This window comes from Odocoileus virginianus, chromosome 4 (assembly GCF_023699985.2).
Source record: "Odocoileus virginianus isolate 20LAN1187 ecotype Illinois chromosome 4, Ovbor_1.2, whole genome shotgun sequence".
Taxonomy (NCBI): Eukaryota; Metazoa; Chordata; class Mammalia; order Artiodactyla; family Cervidae; genus Odocoileus; species Odocoileus virginianus.
This window is the reverse complement of record NC_069677.1, coordinates 38,260,034-38,281,981: the sequence shown is the minus strand read 5'-3', so window position 1 is coordinate 38,281,981 and position 21,948 is coordinate 38,260,034. Positions and strand designations below refer to the sequence as shown.

At 38.2% G+C, this 21,948-nt stretch overlaps 1 protein-coding gene and 1 pseudogene across 1 annotated transcript in view; both read left to right on the top strand.

Annotated features, from left to right (window-relative positions):
* The window catches only part of SEC62 (SEC62 homolog, preprotein translocation factor), a 28,023-nt gene extending 20,477 nt beyond the window's left edge, over nt 1–7,546 (top strand). The window contains exons 7-8 of the mRNA XM_020882111.2: nt 1,612–1,731; nt 5,975–7,546. Coding sequence (XP_020737770.1) covers nt 1,612–1,731; nt 5,975–6,444 — 590 coding nt within the window. The 3' untranslated portion in view covers nt 6,445–7,546. The remainder of the gene's footprint in view (nt 1–1,611; nt 1,732–5,974) is intronic.
* A 5,233-nt stretch (nt 7,547–12,779) lies between these two features.
* On the top strand, nt 12,780–13,963 carry LOC139034660 (DNA-directed RNA polymerases I, II, and III subunit RPABC5-like; annotated as a pseudogene).
* The last annotated feature ends 7,985 nt before the right edge of the window (nt 13,964–21,948 follow it).

Sequence of the window (21,948 nt, the reverse complement as noted above, 5' to 3'; positions counted from 1 at the left end):
ACAGTGACCAATAATTGTGAGTAATACTTTATCACCCTCATGTTAAATACAAATGAAAACAATAGCAGTTATCAAGAGGACTATAAAGTGGAATAGTACCTATTATTAATGAAGGTCCAACACTTAAGAAAAACCACTACTATGCTCCAGTAGCTGTTGGTATGTTCACTGTTTTTATTTTTTATGGAGGGAAGTTTGATTATATCTTTCAAATTTTAAATGTATACACACTGACCCAAGTGTTCTGTTTCTAGGAATTTATCCCATGGCTGTTCATAGTAATACAGTTGCATAAAGTGTCTGTTCAGAAATATGCATTGACATTTAATTCTAATCCAAATCCTTCAGACTGTAGTTAGAAGGATAATTAGCAAGTATCTTTCAAGTTTTAAATGCCTTACTGTGTGACCTAATAGTTAAACTTCAAGGAATTTATCCTGTACCTTAATCAATTGCACACATGGGCATTGGTAATTGTTGCACTCTTGTCAATAATAGGATAAGGCTAGAAACAATCAAGTCCCTCAATAGGAGGATGGTGAATAAATTATAGTACAAATACATGCCAGAATATCATGCAGCTTTGAAAGAATTAGATAGGGTGTACTTGCAGAAAGATATCTAGAATATATTAAATGAAAATTCTGAAAGAGACTATTGTAAACTCGTTTTTGGAGGGGTGGGGAAATCTGTGTGACTAGTTTTAATTGTATACAGGCAGTTTCTGGGCATACAAATAAGAAACAATAGTAGTTAACCTCTGGGGAGTGGACCAAGAATTGGGTAAAGACTTCACATTATACTTTTTGGTTTATTTTTAATTGTTTTTTACTGTATTGTTTTATTTATTACCATAGGTGTGTGTTATTCCTGTGAATTTGGTTGGGGGTAGGGGTAGAGAATGATTTAACAAGTAGAAAAAAATAGCAGTTGAACAAATGTGATCAATATGTTATCATAGGATCCCATTCAAAATAATAAATCCAACCCTTAGCTTGTAAATGAAATAGCTAGAATTTGAATCCTGGTTTCTCTTGCTCTAAACACCTAAATTCCAGTCATTCTTTTGGTTATTCCATGTGGTCCTATTGTACTTAGGGGAAAAAAACTGGAGATGCTTGTATACGGTTTCCCTATCACCAAACATTATCTGTATCAGAATCATCTGGTGAGCTTTTCATTCAGTAGATGTCAGTGTTTCACCCCAGAACCAATCTCCAGGGAAAGATCTTTGTAATCATTTTTGGTTAGTTTCGTTGGTTGGTTGTTTCTTTAAGCATCCCTTTTTGGTAGACGGATATCTTATAGTTAAAAATGAAGTTGAAAACAGCAGCAGTTGATCATTTAAGGAGCTAACAATTTCGCGTTTTTAGACAGCACTTTTCTAATTATATATAATTTATACTAGAGAAATCTTGACCTAATATGAGAATAGTAGTTAAAATGTTAGGTTGAACTATGCAGTGATTGATAAGTGAGCATTTTATATGTTTCAGTAAGTTTATGTTTTATTCTTCCCCTAGGGGTATGCATATTCACTGTCTTGGCAACTGAGCCATTTAAAATTTTAACCTAAGGTTTCTATGTGTAACTTTTCATTTCTTGTTCCAGTGATTGCAGTGATAGCAGCCACCCTCTTCCCTCTTTGGCCAGCAGAAATGAGAGTAGGTGTTTATTACCTCAGTGTGGGTGCAGGCTGTTTTGTAGCCAGCATTCTTCTCCTTGCTGTTGGTAAGTATTGTTACTAGCAAGACTGACCTCAGTAAGAGGTAGCTGTTGAGCAGTTTGGACTGTAATCTGTAGCTTTATTAAAACTAAATAGCAAAATTAACATAGGTGAATTAAGAAGTATATGGGCCTACTTTTTTGGTCATATCCTAAAATTGACTCAGGCTTCAAGCAGTATATGTGTTTAATTAGATTTACTCTGTTGTGACGAAAGGCTTTAATATGTCTTAATCTGCAAATGGGCTTCCCTGGTGCCAATGCAGGAGACGCAGGTTCTATCCCTGGGTCGGGAAGATCCCCAGGAGAAGAAAACAGCAACTCACTCCAGGAAATCCCTGCCTGGAAAATCCCATGGACAGCCTGGCAGGCTATATAGTCCCTGGGCTTGTAAAAATAGTCAGACACAACTTAGCAACTAAACAAGAGTCTGCAAATAGATATGCTTAAAATTTGGCTGCCATAAGGACTTTAATATTTTTACAGTGATTTGTCATTTAATAAACATAATACTTTCAGTAAACTTTTTTTTACTTAAATGAAACTTATATTAAACATTTGCATTTTATATAGTAAATGATTATAAACAATTGATTTGCCATTTTTAGGAAAAATCAGTTTGTACCATGGACCAAAATAAGTTCTTGATGCATTAACAAGTTTTAAAATCCTTTTTGAAAATCAATAAGAAAATACAAATTAAAAAAAAAATAAAATACAAATAATGTTATTTTACTTTTCTGAATGATTGGGGCTTTCATAGCTAAAAATAAAGCATTATAAAAATAATCCAATTAAATTCAAAAGAGGAAATTAAAAACAAATGATTAATAAATATATGAAAATTGCTTATCACTAGGTGTCAAATAATTAAGAAAATGAAGTCTTTTTGGCTTATATAATTAGGAAGATTTTTTTTGAAATGAAAATACTCAATGCCAAGAAGGATTTGACTAAAAGGAAATACACCTAAATATATACCTAAATATAAATAAATGGTGGTGGTAGTTATGAGTGATTTTAGGATTCTTATTTACACTTGTCTGCATTTTTTACAATGACCATGTTATTTAATATGAGGGAAAAAACAAGTATTATTTTGCTTAAAATTCTAGTCTTTGAAGATTTTTTCCTGTATAGGATGAACTGGTCTAATTTAGTTTTTCATTTGGGAAATAGCAGTGTTTTTCTGCTTTTTTAAGCTGTTTACTGATTTTTTTTCCTATCATATTTAATTCTTTGACTCATTGAGAGCTTATGTTGCTATATAGTAACTAAGTTCTGATTATTTTCTTCAAATAATAAATCAGCTTTTCTACCAGAACATATAGGAGTACTTCTTTATAAAAATTTTTTAAACAACTGGAATACTGATTTAATATCTGTTTTTAGAGGACAGAATTTGACCAGGATTGTCTGAATGAGATGTGTGTTATTCTGAGATTCTATGATATGTAATATAGTAGATTATTATGTTTATAAAGCTATTATGTTTATAAAGCATTACTGCTCTAGCCGTAACCAATAGCCTTAAGCAATTTCCCTCCACCCTGGACATCGAGGGGTCCTGATTTGGTGCTACCATCCATGGACCCAGGGATTCATCAAGTATTTTTATTCGATTCATCATGTTTATTGGCCTCCATTTATAGGGGGAATTTCTGACTCTGTGTGAAACCTTATGAATACATCCACCTTACAGTTTTTCCTTCCTCTAGCCTATTCACCTTAAATATAGCCCCTGAAGCTTCTGCATGTAACAGCACATTTGCAGGCCAAAAAATAAATGTCTAAGAGCATGAAGCAGGTAACTAGTGGTAATATACTACCTGCACCAAGAATGAGAAGCAATAAAATTTTATCTGCCATTAGATACACTAGTCAAGTTGATGTCTTCTGATTCCCAGATCCCTGAAAATTTAAAAGCTTTTTGAAATTTTTCAGCAAAGGTTAATTTCCAGTGAATAGAGTTAACCCACTTGCTTATCTTTAAACTGATAATCACAATAATTTATGGTTATTATCTTGTTTGGCTCTTTAAAGTATTGTTTCTTTAGTAATTCTTTCTATAATTTTTCATTTTAAATATACTGGGAGTTTAAGTAGCAATGTATGTTAAACAGCCTTGTCAATCAAATCAGAAAATAAATCCTACATTTTTGTTACTTCTCTTGGAAAATGTTGTTTCTCTTAGACAATTCCAAATATACTTTTAAATGGTTTGATCTGTATCCTACTTATAAATTGGAGATTTTATTATATTATCTCATGAAGTATTATTTATTGGTCAAACTAAATTTGGTGTTGTTTTGAACATGTATATTTAGTATTGCCGTTTAAAATAAGGCCTTTGGCAATTTTCTGAATATGTCACTTTTAGTACAGAAGTGATTCAGTTCAGTCAGTTTAATCACTCAGTCGTGTCCAATATCTTTGCGACCCCATGGACTGCAGCACACCAGGCCATAGAAATGGTACGACAGTACTTATATCAGTAGTTTTTCCTCATGATTCTTCTCTTTTTGCCCCTAATAATATACTGCCATATAGAGAAAAACTATTGAAAAAAAAAGAATTCTGCTACACCCAAAGGGATACGATTTTATTTGCCACTTTAATGTTGCTTTTTCTTGGATTTCAGGCAAGATTTCATATTATGAACTGTTTTATAACCCTTCAGAACCTATTGTAACATCATAATTCTATTTGGAGAAAAAATATGCAGCCTCCTTAAGAGATGTTCATTATTTCTTTTTATCAGTGGGGTTTATTCACTGATTTATTTCATAATTTCAGGCATATTTGCCTTTCCTGTTTGTACACACAAAAGATAACTGGTGTGTATACAGCCTTTCAGAATATTTATGTTCTTGTGTGAAAACAGAAGTTACTGCTTCATAAAAGTCAAGGCAGCTATAACTATTTTACCTGTCTGAAGCTAAATAATGGAAGAAACATAGATGAGCTTTTCTCAGACCTTATTAGAAAACAGTGATAGGATTATCTGTAAAGAAAACAAAAACTAAAATGAAACCCAAGAAACCTGTCATAATTAATTAGCTCATAACATTCACATAATCATGACCCTTACAAAAGTAAAATCCAGACAAATCACTCAGCTCTATATATTTGATAAATTAAAAGAAAGCTATATGAAATACTGAGGTTTATCATAGTTCAATACTATAAACTTTAAAATTCTCTATTTCTTCCATTATCTAACCATTGTTGATCCCATGGACTGTAGCCTTCCAGGCTCCTCTGTCCATGGAATTCTCCAGGCAAGAATACTTTAGTGGGTAGCAATTCCCTTCTCCAGGAAATCTTCCCGACCCAGGGATCAAACCATGTCTCCTGCATTGCAAGCAGATTATTTACCATTTGAGCCACCAGGGAAGCCCATAGTTATCATAGTGCTCTAAAAGAGTAACTTCAAACCTATTTGTTAAACCAATCTGGATTTCATTTGCATTGTATGTTACTTAATATTGGGAAAATGTTGTCCTTAAATAAAAAGAAATTGTGCTTAGGAAAATGTTCTCTTACTGTTCAAAAGTATTTTTACTTAGAAGACTTATCCTTTAGGTAGGGTTAGCACGTGCCTTGAACTCATGATACATTTAGGGACCCGTGGAAATAATTTCATTTTCATTTCTTCTAAAATCAAAAGTAACAATATATACACTTCTGTTAATAGTGAACCTGTGCAGGGTTATATTTATGTTTATACCAGAATGGCTGTAAAAAGCATAATTTTTTATATTTTTTAATGGCGGAATTGCCTTACAAAAGCAAAAGTATCTAGGGAAGTCATAGTGCAGCCCTGCTTTCTCCTTTCTAAGGCTTCTTAAGATATCATTCATCTCTTACTTGCTTTTATTTCCTTTTTTCTTCTACAATGATTTCACGCATACTTCAGGGTCCAACTGGCAGCTGTGCTTATTGAACTGTAACATAGCAAAGTACATAAATTATAAGTATATCCAAGGAACAGTGCCCAGATTAAAAAAACATAAAAACACTTTTTTGAATGGCATTGTAGCATTGTGCCCTCAAGTTCAGAGCAGAATGCTGTGTGCCCAGAATACTCTTGATAGCTGCTAAACTAAGATTTAACTGTTTATATTTAAGGTGCATGTAATATGCAAATAGGAAGACTGAATGTTTTCCCTCTTTTTCATTAACAAATATTCCCTGCTGTCTGAGTCAATGCTTGAATTATTCAATTAGAGAAATTTTTCTCCCACAGCTCGTTGCATTCTGTTTCTCATCATTTGGCTCATAACTGGAGGAAGGCACCACTTTTGGTTCTTGCCAAATCTGACTGCTGACGTGGGCTTCATTGACTCCTTCAGACCTCTGTACACACATGAATACAAAGGACCAAAAGCAGACTTAAAGAAAGATGAGAAATCTGAAACCAAAAAGCAACAGAAGTCCGACAGTGAGGAAAAGTCAGACAGTGAGAAAAAGGAAGATGAGGAGGGGAAAGTAGGACCAGGAAATCATGGAACAGAAGGCTCAGGTGGAGAGCGGCATTCAGACACAGACAGTGACAGGAGGGAAGATGACCGATCCCAACACAGTAGTGGAAATGGGAATGATTTTGAAATGATCACAAAAGAGGAACTGGAACAGCAAACAGATGGGGATTGTGAAGAGGAGGAGGAGGAAGACAATGATGGAGAAACAACTAAATCTTCACATGAAAAATCATAATCTGACTAATTTGGGGACTAAATATGTGCAAGAGGTTGGATTTTCTATGTTGGCTGATCATCATAATGTACACATGACATTTGTAGCATTGTTTAAATCCATTTACTGAAATGGATTTGACATCTAAGCAGTTATATTCAGTCCTTCATTTCATATAATACTATTATTGGTACAGTCTAAAGCCATTTATAAATTTTATCTATTTGATAATTTTACAGTAAATAGGTCTCATTTATTTTGACAATTATCAAAGATGCACTTTCCACAGTGACATTTAGATTAATGGCATTTTTGATAGTTGTATGGCTTTTTACTGTTAGGCTAATCAGAATAAAAGGGATAAAAATAAACACCAATATTTCAGATTAAGCATAGTTTTGTAGCCATTTCACAGTTTCTTTGAGGTGAAATGCTTAAACTTATTGTTCTTATTAGTTTAGCTTTTGTTGATTATTAAATTATACCAGAAAACTTCTAAGATTCTAACTTAGCAGGGTTCAAAAACATTTTGTGGAACAAGCCAACTAGTAATAATGCAGCAACACTTTTAGTTTAGCTACAAATTCTCCTTTTCCAACTTAGGAAATCCAAACTGATTTGTACACCTGATTCAGAGTAAGATGGTCATCTCCAACAGAGGGAGCAAGCAGAATTGGCTGGAAGGTGATGGTTCTTCCCATTTCCTTGTCGTAAAGTAAAATGTATTCTGTACATAATTTACAAATAAACATTTTATTTTAATTGTTACTTATTATTTAGACATTTTCTCAACACTTAAATTTGTACAATTAAGACCATTTAAGGGTATGTTTTTAGAGAGATGGAAGTTTCAATAACCCACAGAGCATCTGTGATCTTTCTACAGCAGCTTCAGTTTTGTGCCAACATTCCATGTATTTGAATATGAGTTGAAACGATCTTTATTAAATAAGAGCAGACTTAAAAGTAGCTGTTTGTACGCCTTAATGTTCATTTTGATTTATCTTAAGTCTCTACATTCAAAAATGGGGTACTATATTATCAGACCAGGAGAACTGCTATGAAAGATAATTTACTGTTCTAAAATATCAATTTAAAATAAAGAGCATAAAAGAAAACATAAGAGAGCTATTGGACTCTAATTGCTTTCAACTAGTTTTGCAGTCTGATTTCATGTCTTGCAAACCTTAGTTGCAAATCTTTAGGAATATCGTGTGTTTACTTATGAGCATAATCATTCCTTGAAGTTATACTCTTACAAAATGATAGTGAATATTGAATTATTTTCCTTCAGTCACAGAGCATTTTGTAGTTGAAATAGCTGGTGTGTATAGTTCTTCATTTTTCTTTAGGCTGTTGCCCATCTAAGTGTTAGACTAAAGATTTAAATTTTTCTAAGTGTGAAAAACTACACTTTATGCTAACACATTTTGTTAAACATGGCTTGTTTGCTTCTTTATAGTATTCCTTATAGTGGACAGAAATGTGGCTATTTGGTGTTAATACAGCTCTCTGAAGGCTGCAATCAGTTTAAGTTTCCTCCTAGCAAATATTCATTGATTTAAGTGCCTGGGTGTTTTTCCCTCACATTTCAGAGCTCTCCTACTTTATTTCCACAATAAGGGAGGCATAATTATAACTTCTGAGCTTCTTAATCATCAGTAGCATTAATACCTATTTTGGGATATGATAATGGTACCAAAAGTGTCTTTCAGAAATAAAAGTGATTTAACCTTTACTGTTGTAACAATGCCCAGGCACTCAACGTTCATCCATAAGCTCTTCATAATGTATGTACTATGTCTCATCTTTAGGGCATTTGAAGCCTGGCAAGAAAGTCAGCTTCTTATTGATATGTATGGATTCTTAGAGAATGTTAGTCCAAATTTTTTAAATATTTGAAGGTCCCTGGGGGAAAATGTCATTCTTACTGTGGCTAGGAAGCAAGTTAGAAATTTCAGCTCTTCTACTATTCAAAGTTATTTACTTTAAACAAAAAATCAAAAGACTGCCACTGTTATATTTCTCAAGAATAATAGATGGCTGTCTTTGTTGACTAACATCAAATATTCTTATGCCAGAGCATGGGAAATTGGTTACATTAGTCAATGGAATGGTGATTTTTTTTTAAAAAAAGACTTCAGATTTGCTATGCTACTGTAAATAGAAGCATAACGCCTTTGGATAATGTAGGGTTTCTTGTGTAGTGGGTATAAATTGGCCTAACTAATAAGCAGGATTGAATTAACCAACTGAGTCCAGATAATAATGCATTTGTGATTGTAAAGTCAATGTATTAAGTAGATTGTTTTTGCTTTTCCCTCCCACTGATTTCTTTAATTTTCAAGCTATATGGCCTTCTAGACAACTTTAATTGAAATAATTTGGATTTAGCTTAATACTATCAAAAAGTAATAAATTTTAATATACCATATTAAAATTATGTGCAGGTTTTAATGTTTTCCCCCTTCCTGGTTTTGCGTTTTGAATGCCAATTAGTTGCTAATATAGAAAAATCTTCGGTGTCTTTTGTAAATTGAATTTTCTATTTTGAATCTTTATTAGGGACTAGAAAACAGCACGTATCATCATCATTCATGGTAATTAGGTTCTGTAAAATCACGGTGTTGCATGCTTGCTCAGTCGCTTCAGTCATGTCCAATTCTTTGCAACCGTGAGTACTAGAGTGGGTTGCCGTGTCCTTCTCTAGGGGATCTTTCTGACTCAGGGATCAAACCCACATCTCTTACATCATCCTGCATTGGCAGGCAGGTTCTTTACCACTAGCACCACCTGGGAAGCCCATAAAGGTACCCACCAACACAGAATTAGCAACTACGGAACCGTTGCTCCTAGGGGGAATATTGGGGTTATTCTGTGAGTCCCTGGCCACGTGTTTACCAACTAATCAACATGTGAACTTGTTTCAGGTGTCTTTCTGCTTTGTTAACTAATGTTGAATTCAGGGGTCAACAGCACCATAACTTCATGCCCAAGCCAAGTTTATCTAATACATGCACTTCCTCCGTAAGGTCTACGACTGCCGTCTCGTACTTAGACACTACACAGCATTTCAGCACTTCATTTGGGGGCTATTTCAGGGGCCGTTTTAAACAGTAAAACCACCAATTAAAAAATCTGAAAACAAAAATGCAAAAAACAGTGTGCTAAATAGAGCAAAGGATGCTTGTTTGAAATATATGAACTGAACCAAGAACACAGCATGTCATCTTGTCACCCTCAACTGGGAGCATATGCATTGGACAAGGTCAAATTTTTCACCACTCTGTGCATGACTGTGAAAGCACCATGAAAGTTTTAAACCACAGGCAAATTTACAAATAAGAATCCACAAATAAGGAGGATGAACTGTACTTAACTGCATTATAAAACTGTGACATATCTGTCTGATCTACAGAGTAGAATTTATTGCTGATCCATGCTCCAATATTTCCATAACATTTTAAGTATCCGTTCTGACTGAAAGTAAATACGTAGTTCCTAACTGCAGTTTCCTTTTACTCTATGTTTCAGTAATATTTAAGTTCTTCGTCCATTCATTCAGTAATACCGAACAGTTAACTTGCGGGAATTTTAGTGGTAGCTGTGGGTTTTTTTTTTTTTTTTAATTTCTGCCCTCTTAGACCATCAACTAGTTTGGAAATTGCTGTGGTAGAAATTTGCCAAGTGTGCTGGATATCTCTACCTCTTCCAGTTCCACTCTGCTCTCTGTCCCCAAAAGGCTGATGAGTGGGCCACAATAGTGGGCCCCTTCGCCTCCTGGCTTCTGGGTAGGATTGGCTAAGGAATGTCATGGCTTGAGATATGAGGATGGTCAGGGATGGTCTTGGCTCTCCCACAATGAGCTACCTCAATACTCAAAGGTAACCACTTCCTCTAAACTTTGCTTATTTATTTAGATTTGCCACTCCTTGTTCTCTTCCCTTCTGGCCAAGGGGTGATGCCAGATCTGCTACTAGCCAGGAGTTGTTGAAGCTATTGTGTTTCCTCTTGTGAAGTCCCCTACACCCCACACCTTGGTTAGTATCTCCTCAAGTGTCATCATTTAAGAACTATCTGCTTCCTGTTGGGAACCAAGATCAGTAAACCAAAGAGAAGTTCCTAGAGAACAGTTCTGAGGAGTTCACCTCTCATAGGTCCTTATCAACAAACATTGTTAGAAAGTATCTCACAACCTTACAGAGCATGCCCTAACAGTTTGGATAACTGAAATCCTGTTCTAGTGAATACCTATGCAGATAACCACACAAAGAAGTGAATTTGTCTTTAGCAAGCTCTTAAGCCAATGTCTGTGGCATTTAGTTAATGTGTTTTTTAGTAGATCCAAATACGTAAAGCCAGACATTCTGGAATGTGAAGTCAAGTAGGCCTTAGGAAGCATCAGTATAAACAAAGCTAGTGTAGGTGATGGAATTCCAGTTGATCTATTTCAAATCCTAAAAGATGATGCTGTGAAAGTGCTGCACTCAATATGTCAGCAAATTTGGGAAACTCAGCAGTGGCCACAGGACTGGAAAAGGTCAGTTTTCATTCCAATCCCAAAGAAAGGCAACGCCAAAGAATGCTCAAACTACCACACAATTGCAGTCATCTCACAGGTGAGCAAAGTAATGCTCAAAATTCTCCAAGCCAGGCTTCAAACGTGAACTGTGAACTTCCAGATGTTCAAGCTGGTTTCAGAAAAGGCAGAAGAACCAGAGATCAAATTGCCAACATCTGCTGGATCATCGAAAAAGCAAGAGAGTTCCAGAAAAACATCTATTTCTGCTTTATTGACTATGCCAAAGCCTTTGACTGTGTGGATCACGATAAACTGTCAAAAATTCTGAAAGAGATGGGGATGCCAGACCACCTGACCTACCTCTTGGGAAACCTGTATGCAGGTCAGAAAGCAACAGTTAGAACTGGACATGGAACAGCAGACTGGTTCCAAATAGGAAAAGGAGTACGTCACAGCCATATATTGTCACCCTGCTTATTTAACTTATATGCAGAGTACATCATGAGAAGCACTGGGCTGGATGAAGCAGAAGCTGGAATCAAGATTGCCGGGAGAAATATCAATAACCTCAGATATGCAAATGACACCACCCTTATGGCAGAAAGTGAAGAAGAACTAAAGGGCCTCTTGATGAAAGTGAAAGAGAAGTGAAAAAGTTGGTTTAAAGCTCAACATTCAGAAGACTAAGAGCGTGGCATCAGTCCCATCACTTCATGGCAAGTAGATGAGGAAACAGTGGCTGAGTTTATTTTTGGGGGCTCCAAAATCACTGCAGATGGTGATTGCAGCCATGAAATTAAAATATGTTTACTCCTGGTCATAACAGGAAAGTTATGACCAAACTAGACAGTATATTAAAAAGCAGAGACATTACTTTGTCAACAAAGGTCCATCTAGTCAAGGCTATGGTTTTTCCAGTAGTCATGTATGGATGAGAGAGTTGGGATATAAAGAAAGCTGAGTACAGAAGAATTGATGCTTTTGAACTGTGGTGTTGGAGAAGACTCTTGAGAGTCCCTTGGACTGCAAAGAGATCCAACCAGTCCATCCTAAAAGAGATCAGTCCTGGGTGTTTGTTGGAAGGACTGATGGTGAAGCTGAAACTCCAGTACTTTGGCCACCTGATGTGGAGAGCTGACTCATTTGAAAAGACCCTGATGCTGGGAAAGATTGAGGGCAGGAGGAAAAGGGGACGACAGAGGATGAGACAGTTGGATGGCATCGCCGACTCAATGGACTTGAGTTTGGGTAAACCCCGGGAGATGGTGATGGACAGGGAGGCCTGGCGTGCTGTGGTTCATGGGGTCGCAGAGTCGGATATGACTGAGCAACTGAACTGAACTAAACTGAAAAGGCTCATAATCTCTTATTTCAGCTCCGCCTTAGAGGTTTTCTGGAGTCAGATCATCACACTTTGGTCTCATCTTGTTTCCAATGAATGCTAGATCACTTCAACATTTTTGTGCTGTGGATCCTGTCTCAGAATGTTGTTTTTAAGTGCAGAAGTAAAATGCATAGCATTACAGATAAAACCAGTTATGTTGAGGTGTAAATTATCAAAATATATGTGTGATAGAGTAATGTATGTGTTCATTTAATAATCAGATGTAGTAGAGAGCTTGATAACTGCTATGACATTGAGGCAGCATGAACAATATATTGAGATCTCTGCAACTACAATGTGATATGAAAAGACCTGAATCCTATTAACGACAAAGTCGCATTACTGCCTAAAACATCTCAGGATTATATGCATCTATAATCAAAGGGAATACTAAATTTCAGTTATAGCCTAGTGAAAAAAAATTTTTTTTTTCCTAAGCAAGTTCACATATCTCCCAAATTCAGACAAATCCCCTTAGAGTTCTGTGGACTCCAGGTTAAAAACCCTTTACCTAGATAATCAGATAACACCAATATCAAGTAGAACTATAACATTATATTCAAAGGTCAGTGATACTTAATTTAGCATAATTTAGTAGTTAATGTAATTCAAGCTCACATCTACTTCAGTAACACATACTTAGCAAGTTCCAAGTTGGGACAGCCTGGAGGACCAGCCAGCTGGCATGCTGCTGCCATGATAATATCTGTGCACTGCTTCACCTGTAGCAAGATTGTTGGCAACAAGTGGGAGGCCTGCCTGGGGCTGCTGCAGGCTGAGTACACCCAAAGGATACCCTGGATGCTGGCCCAGAAGCACTGCTGCAGCACTGGCCCAAGTGGACCTAACCAAGAAGCTGCTCAACTATGCGCCCCTGGAGGAATGATGGTTTGCTTGGAATCTCTTCCTTTGGGGACCACTCCTCCTTCTGTAGCCTCCTCATTCCATTCTAGGGTGACTGACCCCATGGAAGAGCACATGACCCAATGCAGACCAAGTCCTCTCTTCATCGTCTATAATAGAGTTCTAAGGACGAAGTGTACCTGGAGATGCCAATGACTGTTTCCTCCAGGTGGACTGTGCCTGCCTAGAAATAAAACCAACATGAAAGCAGCAGAACCAAGGAAGAAAAGACATAATGCCATCATGGAACTCCTAGATCTAGCCTTGTCTAAAGCTCACCCTGGATTTTTCATGAGCAAGCAAATTTCTCATTTTTGCTTAAGCTATTTTGTGAGGCTTCTGTCACTTGGAACTGAAACATGACTGACTGATGCAGGATAGTAAGTATGAACAGTGATACTGAAGTACCTTTGGAGGGAATTGATTCAAAGGAAAGTGTCACAGTCACATTTGCATCTTAGGCTATACTAACCACATGGAAATGGACTGATGACAAGCAAGTCTAGATAGAAGATGTGGCTATTGGAGTGACCATATGAATATTTCTTAAGAGTTCTTAAATTTACATGTTCTAACCACAACTTCCCTCTTGCTTTAAAATAATTAGAAATTATTGTCTTAGTACAGAAAAGTCAGAAAATACATAAAAGCAAAAAGAAAACCCCCAAATCTACCCTCCAGAAACAACTATTGTTAAAACATATATTTATATTTCCAAACTCTTAGGAGTATAGCTGTGTTCACTGAGGTGGGAAAATGTATTAAATGAATTCAAGAACCTTGCACTTAAAGTATGCAAAAATTGCTGATCTGGAAAAAGAACTTGTGTGAAACTACAGACTTAATATTTTTTCCAGAGGAAAAATTAACCAGCTTATGATTTTAAATTGTATTTCTGTTTACCAACTTCAAGTTTCAAAATGTGAACTTAATGTTAACTTGAGACTTAGTATGTATCAAATGCATGTTACAAAGATTTCACATTACAGTGTGTTTGATGATCGACACAAGAGGGGATTGGAAGAGAAAGATTTAGTGATTAATATAACCAAATTTTCACCTCTCACAATTATAGCACTTTGTACTGCAAAGAAAAAGTTTTACTAACAAATTAATCTGAAACTGAGGAAAAGAGCAGTGAGTATGTAGAAACTGAATATCTGTCTGACTTCACAACTGGAAAGAGCAATTAGATGCTACACAAGACAGAGCCCTTTTTCATCCCTGCTCTCTAGTTGCATGTACTCTACAAGGTTTACAAGATTGAAACTCTAATTCTTAATAACTTTATTCTCACTGTTTAATAAAAGAAATCTCAGGGTTCTCCACTTCTCAAATTCCTATGCATTTGCTTCTGTCTTACCTTCCAGCCTGCCCCCAGCTTAATCTCTTTGCAAAAGTCAGATTGCAAATTGTATTTCTTAAAAATGGCATATGCAAAGACTTTGAAGATGTCTAGTGATTCCCGTAGTCGCCAACCAAAGTGGCTTATTAAATAGTGTTGGAGGGGAGCACGGAGTGGTAAAGCTAGTGGAGAGGATGGAATTCCAGCAGAGATATTTAAAATCCTAATTTAAAATCCTAAAAGGTTAAAGTACTGCACTCAATATGTCAGCAAATTTGGAAAACCCAGCAGTAGCCACAGAACTGGAAAAGGCCAATCCTCACACCAGTTCCCAAGAAGGGCAGTACTAAAGAATGTTCAAACCACCGGACAGTTGCACTCATCTTCCATGCTGATAAGGTTATGCTCAAAATCTTTCAATCTAGACTTCAGTAGTATGTGAACTGAGACCTTCCAGATGTTCAAGCTGGATTTAGAAAAGGCAGAGGAACCAGAGATCAGCTTGCCAACATTTGCTGGATCACAGAGAAAGCAAGGGAATTCCAGAAAAACATCTACCTCTGTTTCAGTGACTACACTAAAGCCTTTGACAATGTGGATCATAAACTGTGGAAAACTCTCAAACAGATGGGAATACCAGACAATCTTACCTCTCTCCTGAGAAACCTGTATGTGGGTCAAGAAGCAATAGTTAGAACAACAGACTGATTCCAGATTGAGGAAGGAGTACGGCAAGGCTTTTTATTGTCACCCTGTTTAATTAACTTACATGCAGAGCACATTATATGAAATGCTGGGCTGGATGAGTTACAAGCTGGAATCAAGACTACCAGGAGAAATATCAGCTACCTCAGATATGCAGATGATACCACTCTAATGGCAAAAAGCAAAGAGGAACTAAAGAACCTCTTGATGAGGGTGAAGACAGAAAGTGAAAAAGCTGGCTTAAAACTCAGTATTAAAAAGATCATGGCATCCATTTCCATCCCTTCATGGCAAATTGAAGGGGAAAGGTGGAAGCAGTGGCGGATTTCCTCTTCTTGGGCTCTAAAATCACTTCAGATGGTGACTACAGCCATGAAATTAGGAGACGATTGATTCTTTTCAGGAAAGCTATGACAAACCTAGACAATGTGTTAAAAAGCAAAGACATCACTTTGCCAACAAAGATCCATATAGTCAAGGCTATGTCTTTCCAGTAGTCATGTATGGATGTGAGAGCTGGACAATAAAGAAGGCAGAGCACCGAAGAACTGATGCTTTCAAACTGATGCTGGAGAAGACTTGAGTCTCTTGGAAAGCAAGGAGATCGAACTAGTCAATCTTAAATCAACCCTGAATAGTCATTGGAATGTGTGATGCTGAAGCTAAAGCTCCAGTACTTTGGCCATCTGATGTGAACAGCCAACTCATTGGAAAAGACCCTGATGCTGGGAAAGATTGAAGGCAGGAAGAGAAGGGGACGACAGAGGATGAGATGGTTAGATGGTATCACTGACTTGATGGATGAGTTTGAGCAAGCTCTGGGAGTTGGTGATGGACAGGGAAGCCTGGCATACTGCAGTCCATGGGGTCTCAAAGAGTTGGACATGACTGAGCAACTGAACTGAAGCGTGAGCTTTCAGCCCCATTGCCTACTCACATTCTTTTTCTTTCTTTCCCTGACCTTGTTGCTTGGCTTGTGAAATCTTAGTTCCCCGACCAGGGGTTGAACCCAGGCCACAGCAGTATGCACTGAGTCCTAACCACTGGGCCACCAGGGAATTTTCCCAACTCACATTCTTTATTCCAGACTATACACAGGGATGTGGTGACCAGTAGGGACAGAAGGAATGCCATTTACACTTCCAATATAGACCATAGAATGCTTTCCACGAAGCAATTACAGTTTTCTGCAGCACTCAGGAGGTCAGGCAACTGCAGAACCTTGAAACTGGGAGAACTGATCCAACTTCCTTTTTTGCTTTGTTCAGTCAACACTTACTGAGCCCCTACAATGTACCAAACAAGGGAAATACAACACGAGGAACCTGCTCCCTGCCTCCTAGCAGCTCACAGCCCAGGTTAAGTAGCAAGCCACCAGCCTCTGCCCATACAAGAGCAAACAGTGCAGAAGATCCATCTTCTACCCTAGGAGCATGATCTCTGCCACCTGGAAGTTTCCAGCCTTGTGGGGGAAGATAAGTGAAAGTGTTAGTCATTCAGTCTTGTCTAACTTCTTGCGACCCCATACACTGTAGCTCACCAGGCTCCTCTCTCTGTCCATGGAATTCTCCAGGCAAGAATACTGGAGTGGGTTGCCATTTAGGCAACTGCAAAGTTGCACCCTGTGTGCCATAGAGGCAAAACGCTGATGCTGTGGGGCTTACTTAGATCATGAAAGAGAGACTGGGGAGGCAAAAAAGGAAGATGAATGGGGTAGCCCTCATGCAACAAGCAAGGGTTTTACCACTGCAATCACTCATTGCCTTTTTACTTTCAACAGATGCTTTCCAAAATTGAGAATATTTCCCTCTAGGAATTTACAAATCCAAGTGAAAAATAACCACTAACTGTTGAAATAGAAAAGAAAGGATCAAAAGAATAACTCCCTGATCCTCTGTGAGAGAGACTTCCAGTACAGAGCCTTAACATCTGAGACAATGTCAAATAAACATTCTACTTATTTCTTAATTATCTCATGCTTATTATAGTCAAAGTTAAAGCTGCCTAAAATAAAATCCATCAGGATGCTCATTTTGTTTACTCTGTGCTACACTACAAAGAGGAAGCAACCCAGGACATTGTTCTTTGCTGCTGAGAACAATTCCATTTCCTTCCTGTTGGCTGATTTTATTTTTCTTGTTATAGCATGTAATCATGGAAATTTTTTTCAAGCAGATGTGTATTATAAAATTCAGTCTCTCCTGCAGCAACATAAGATCCTCCTGCAGAGCAAGGCAGCCAAGAACAGTACATTTAGAGAAGGGGGTTTGCTTTAATGTGTGTGACAGACTTCCTGTTGCCTTTTAATGTTCTGTTGCTAGAACAGCTTCGTTGGATAATTAAATGAGCACACACACAGGAAATATTTTTAAATAAAATTTTGGAATAAAGTGTGATACACCTAAAGAAAAATATACACATCATGAGTGTGTGGCTTGGTGAATTGTCACAAAGTGAACACACCCATGTGACATCAGCCAGACCTAGAAGTAGAACAGCACCCAGAAGCCTCCAGTGCCCACCCAGCCGCCTGACTCCTCCCTCCCCACCATGCTCACTTCTGCCTGTTTGCAACGTCCTGTAAAATGGGACTAGCTTACGTACTCTTTTATGCTGAACTTTTCAATATTGAGGGAATCCATATTGTGTGTAGCAACAGTTCCTTCACTGTCTTTGCACAGATGATTAATCATATCCTGGATGGGAGAGAGAACCACACAGACAGGTGGAGGTTTCCCTCAGACTAGGACTCCGAGTGCTGCACCATTGCCTTGGCTCGCTGACCTAATGCTGGATGAACGGACGCACCAGCATCCACCATGGTGGACAGAATTCCCTGAGACTCTCTGACCGCTAAACCTCAATCCCTCTTAAGAAGCCTTCTGTTGCCTTTCTTGTAAATTCAACTAGTACTTACTGAGCACCTCCAATGTGTGAATCACTGTGCTGTGTGAGTGCTGCAGGAATCACATTCCCAAGAAGGAGCAATGAGATGAGGACAAAAACAACCATTGTTCAAGGGCTCAATCTGATTAGAAGTGATAAGAGAATACAAAGTAGGTTGGAGTTTTGCAGTCAGAGGAAATCATACTCAGGGAATAGAAAAAGACTGCATAAGTCTTGGGGTCCAGTGGGATCATTAGGTTACATGTTGAGTAAAAACAAAGACAGATAAGAGATACTTTGTGCAGAATAGTAAATGACTCAATTGACTTAATCTTAGGGAATATTAAGAATTTTTTTAAAGTATAATTGGTTTACAGTGTTGTATTAATTACTGTTCTACAGCAAAATGATTCAGTTATACACACACACATATATATACATTCTTTTTTTTTTTAATATTCTTTTCCATTATGGTTTATTAGAGTATACTGAATATAGTTCTCTATACTATACTAAAAGGCAAAATGGTTGTCTGAGGAGGCCTTACGAATATCTGAGAAAAGAAGAGAAGCAAAAGGCAAAGGAGAAAAGGAAAGATATACCCATTTAAATGCAGAGTTCCAAAGAATAGCAAGGAGAGATAAGAAAGCCTTCTTCAGTGATCAGTGCAAAGAAATAGAGGAAAACAATAGAATGGGAAAGACTACAGATCTCTTCAAGAAAATTAGATATACCAAGGGAACATTTCATGCAAAGATGAACACAATAAAGGAAGAGATGGAATGGACCTAACAGAAGAAGAAGATACTAAGAAGAGGTGGCAAGAATACACGGAACTATATGAAAATGATCTTCTCGACCCAGATAATCACAATGGTGTGATCACTCACCTAGAGCCAGACATCCTGAAGTGTGAAGTCAAGTGGGCCTTAGGAAGCATCACTATAAACAAAGCTAGTGGAGGTGATGGAATTCCAGCTGAGCTATTTCATTCCTAAAAGATAATGCTGTTAAAGTGCTGCACTCAATATGCCAGCAAATTTGGAAAACTCAGCAGTGGCCACAGGACTAGAAAAGGTCAGTTTCCATTCCAATCCCTAAGAAAGGCAATGCCAAAGAATGTTCCAACTACTGCACAATTGCACTCATCTCACACGCTGGCAAAGTAATGCTCAAAATCCTCCCAGCTAGGCTTCAACAGTACATAAACTGTGAACTTCCAGATGTTCAAGCTGGTTTTAGAAAAGCTGGAGGAACCAGAGATCAAATTGCCAACATCTGTTAGATCACCAAAAAAGCAAGAGAGTTCCAGAAAAACATCTGCATTATTGACTACACTAAAGTCTTTGACTGTGTGGATCACAACAAACTATGAAAAGTTCTTCAAGAGATGGGAATACCAGACCACCTGACCTGCCTTCTGAGAAATCTGTATGCAGGTCAAGAAGCAACAGTTAGAACCAGACATGGAACAACAGACGGTTCCAAATTGGGAAAGGAGTACGCCAAGGCTGTATATTGTTACCCTGCTTATTTAACTTATATGCAGAGTACATCATGTGAAATGCAAGGCTGAATGAATCAGAAGCTGGAATCAAGATTGCCAGGAGAAATATAAATAACCTCAGATATGCAGATGACAGCACCCTTATGGCAGAAAGCAAAGAACTAAAGAGCCTCTTGATGAAAGTGAAAGAGGAGAGTGAAAAAGTTGGCTTAAAACTCAACATTCAGAAAACTAAGATCATGGCATCCGGTCCCATCACTTCATGGCAAGTAGATGGGGAAACAATGGAAGCAGTGACAGACTTTATGTTTTTGGGCTCCAAAATCACTGCAAATGGTGACTGCAGCCATGAAATTAAAAGACACTTGCTCCTTGGAAGAAAAGCGATGACCAACCTAGACAGCATATTAAAAAGCAGAGACATTACTTTGCCAACAAAGGTCCATCTAGTCAAAGCTATGGTTTTTCCAATGGTCATGTGTGGATGTGAGAGGTGGACTATAAAGAAAGCTGAGCACCAAAGAATTGATGCTTTTGAACTGTGGTATTGGAGAAGACTCTTGAGAGTCCCTTGGACTGCAAGGAGATCCAACCAGTCCATCCAAAAGGAAATGAGTCCTGAATATTCATTGGAAGGACTGATGCTGAAGTTGAAACTCCAATACTTGGCCACCTGATGTGAAGAACTGACTCATTGGAAAAGACCCTGTTGCTGGGGAAGGTTGAAGGCAGGAGGAGAAGGGGACGACAGAGGATGAGATGATTGGATAGCATCACCAACTCAATGGACATGAGTTTGAGCAAGCTCTAGGTGTTGGTGATGGACAGGAAAGCCTGGCATGCTGCAGTCCATCAGGTTGCAGAGTTGGACATGACTGAGCTACCGAACTGAACTGAACTGATAATATACAGTAAGGCCTTGTTGGAAATTTCCTTGAAAGCCAGATAGAAATCATTTTGCAGGAGACCTTAGATGTCAAGAAAAGGAAGGAATTTATTCCAGTGGCTTTTCCCCACTGGCTTCTGCCCTTTAGCCTACAAATGGACTCAGACCTCCCTTTTCTTCCTTTCTTTCCTACTTTCTTATGTATTTTTGCTGTGCTAGGTGTCTGTTGCTGTGCATGGCAAGCTGGGGCTACCCTTCATTACGGTGCACAGCCTTCTCATTGTGGTGGCCTCTCTTGTTGGGGACCATGGGCTCTAGAGCACTCAGCCTTCAGTAGTTGTGGCATATGGATTTAGTTGCCCTGAGGCATGTGGGATCTTCCCGGGTATCAAACCCACATCCCCTGCACTGGCAAGCAGATTCTCAACCACTTGACCACCAGGGAAGTCCCTCCCTTTTCCAACAACTTCTGTCCACTTTTCCCTCCTAAGTACCTTTATTCTTCCCTTCACTCCTTGTCCTTTTTAAGAGTTTTATTCTCCACTGAAGTTTAACCCACTGGCAGTTGGTCTCTTTACCCAACACTTTTCCAAAATTGCTACTACTGAGAACTCTATATGTCTCGGAGGTCTTGGTTGTAAAGAACTGAACCAACGCTGGCTTGAGGAAGGAGAAATGGGGTTTACAGGGAAGGATACTGAATAGTACCCAAGATTAAGGAGAAAACTGGAAAAGTACATTTAGAAAACAGGAAGGAACCAAGAAATATCTGGCATCCTAGAACCCTGCCACCAGATCGGGCTACTCAGATCTCCATGTCATTGAATCCTCCTATCACACCTCTCCTTGACTGACCTGGCTGCCCCAGCTCTTTGCAGTACTCTTTTAAGGGTCAAGGTCCTGGGTGAGAGCATCCTTCTGGCTGACCTTGAGTCAGGGGTCTAGCCTCTCACCTAGGGATCAAGGAGGAGAACTGTTTACCCTTATCAGCTTTTTTAGTGATAGGTAGAGTTCCCAACATAGTAAGCTATTTGAATAAGAACAACCTCTCCCAACTGCTAAGTCAAATAACTTCTTTTAAGCAGTCATTGCACTTTATGTCTGGGTCATTCATAACCATCTGCCACCAGTCCTCTACCTTCCTGCTTCTTAAACTTTCCTCTTCTCTCAGCATCCAGGATGTGGCTTTTGCTTGGTTCATCTCTTCTTCTGGCCACTCCTCCAGTTGTCTCTCCAATGTTGGGGCTTCCAAAATTCCTTCTTTGATCCTTACTCATTATATACTCTCCCTCAGGAGATTACATTTATATTTTTGTTTCCAAATGTGATTCTAAAAGTTCTGCACCACCCTTGATTCCCACTCTGGGCTTAAGTCCCACGGACACCT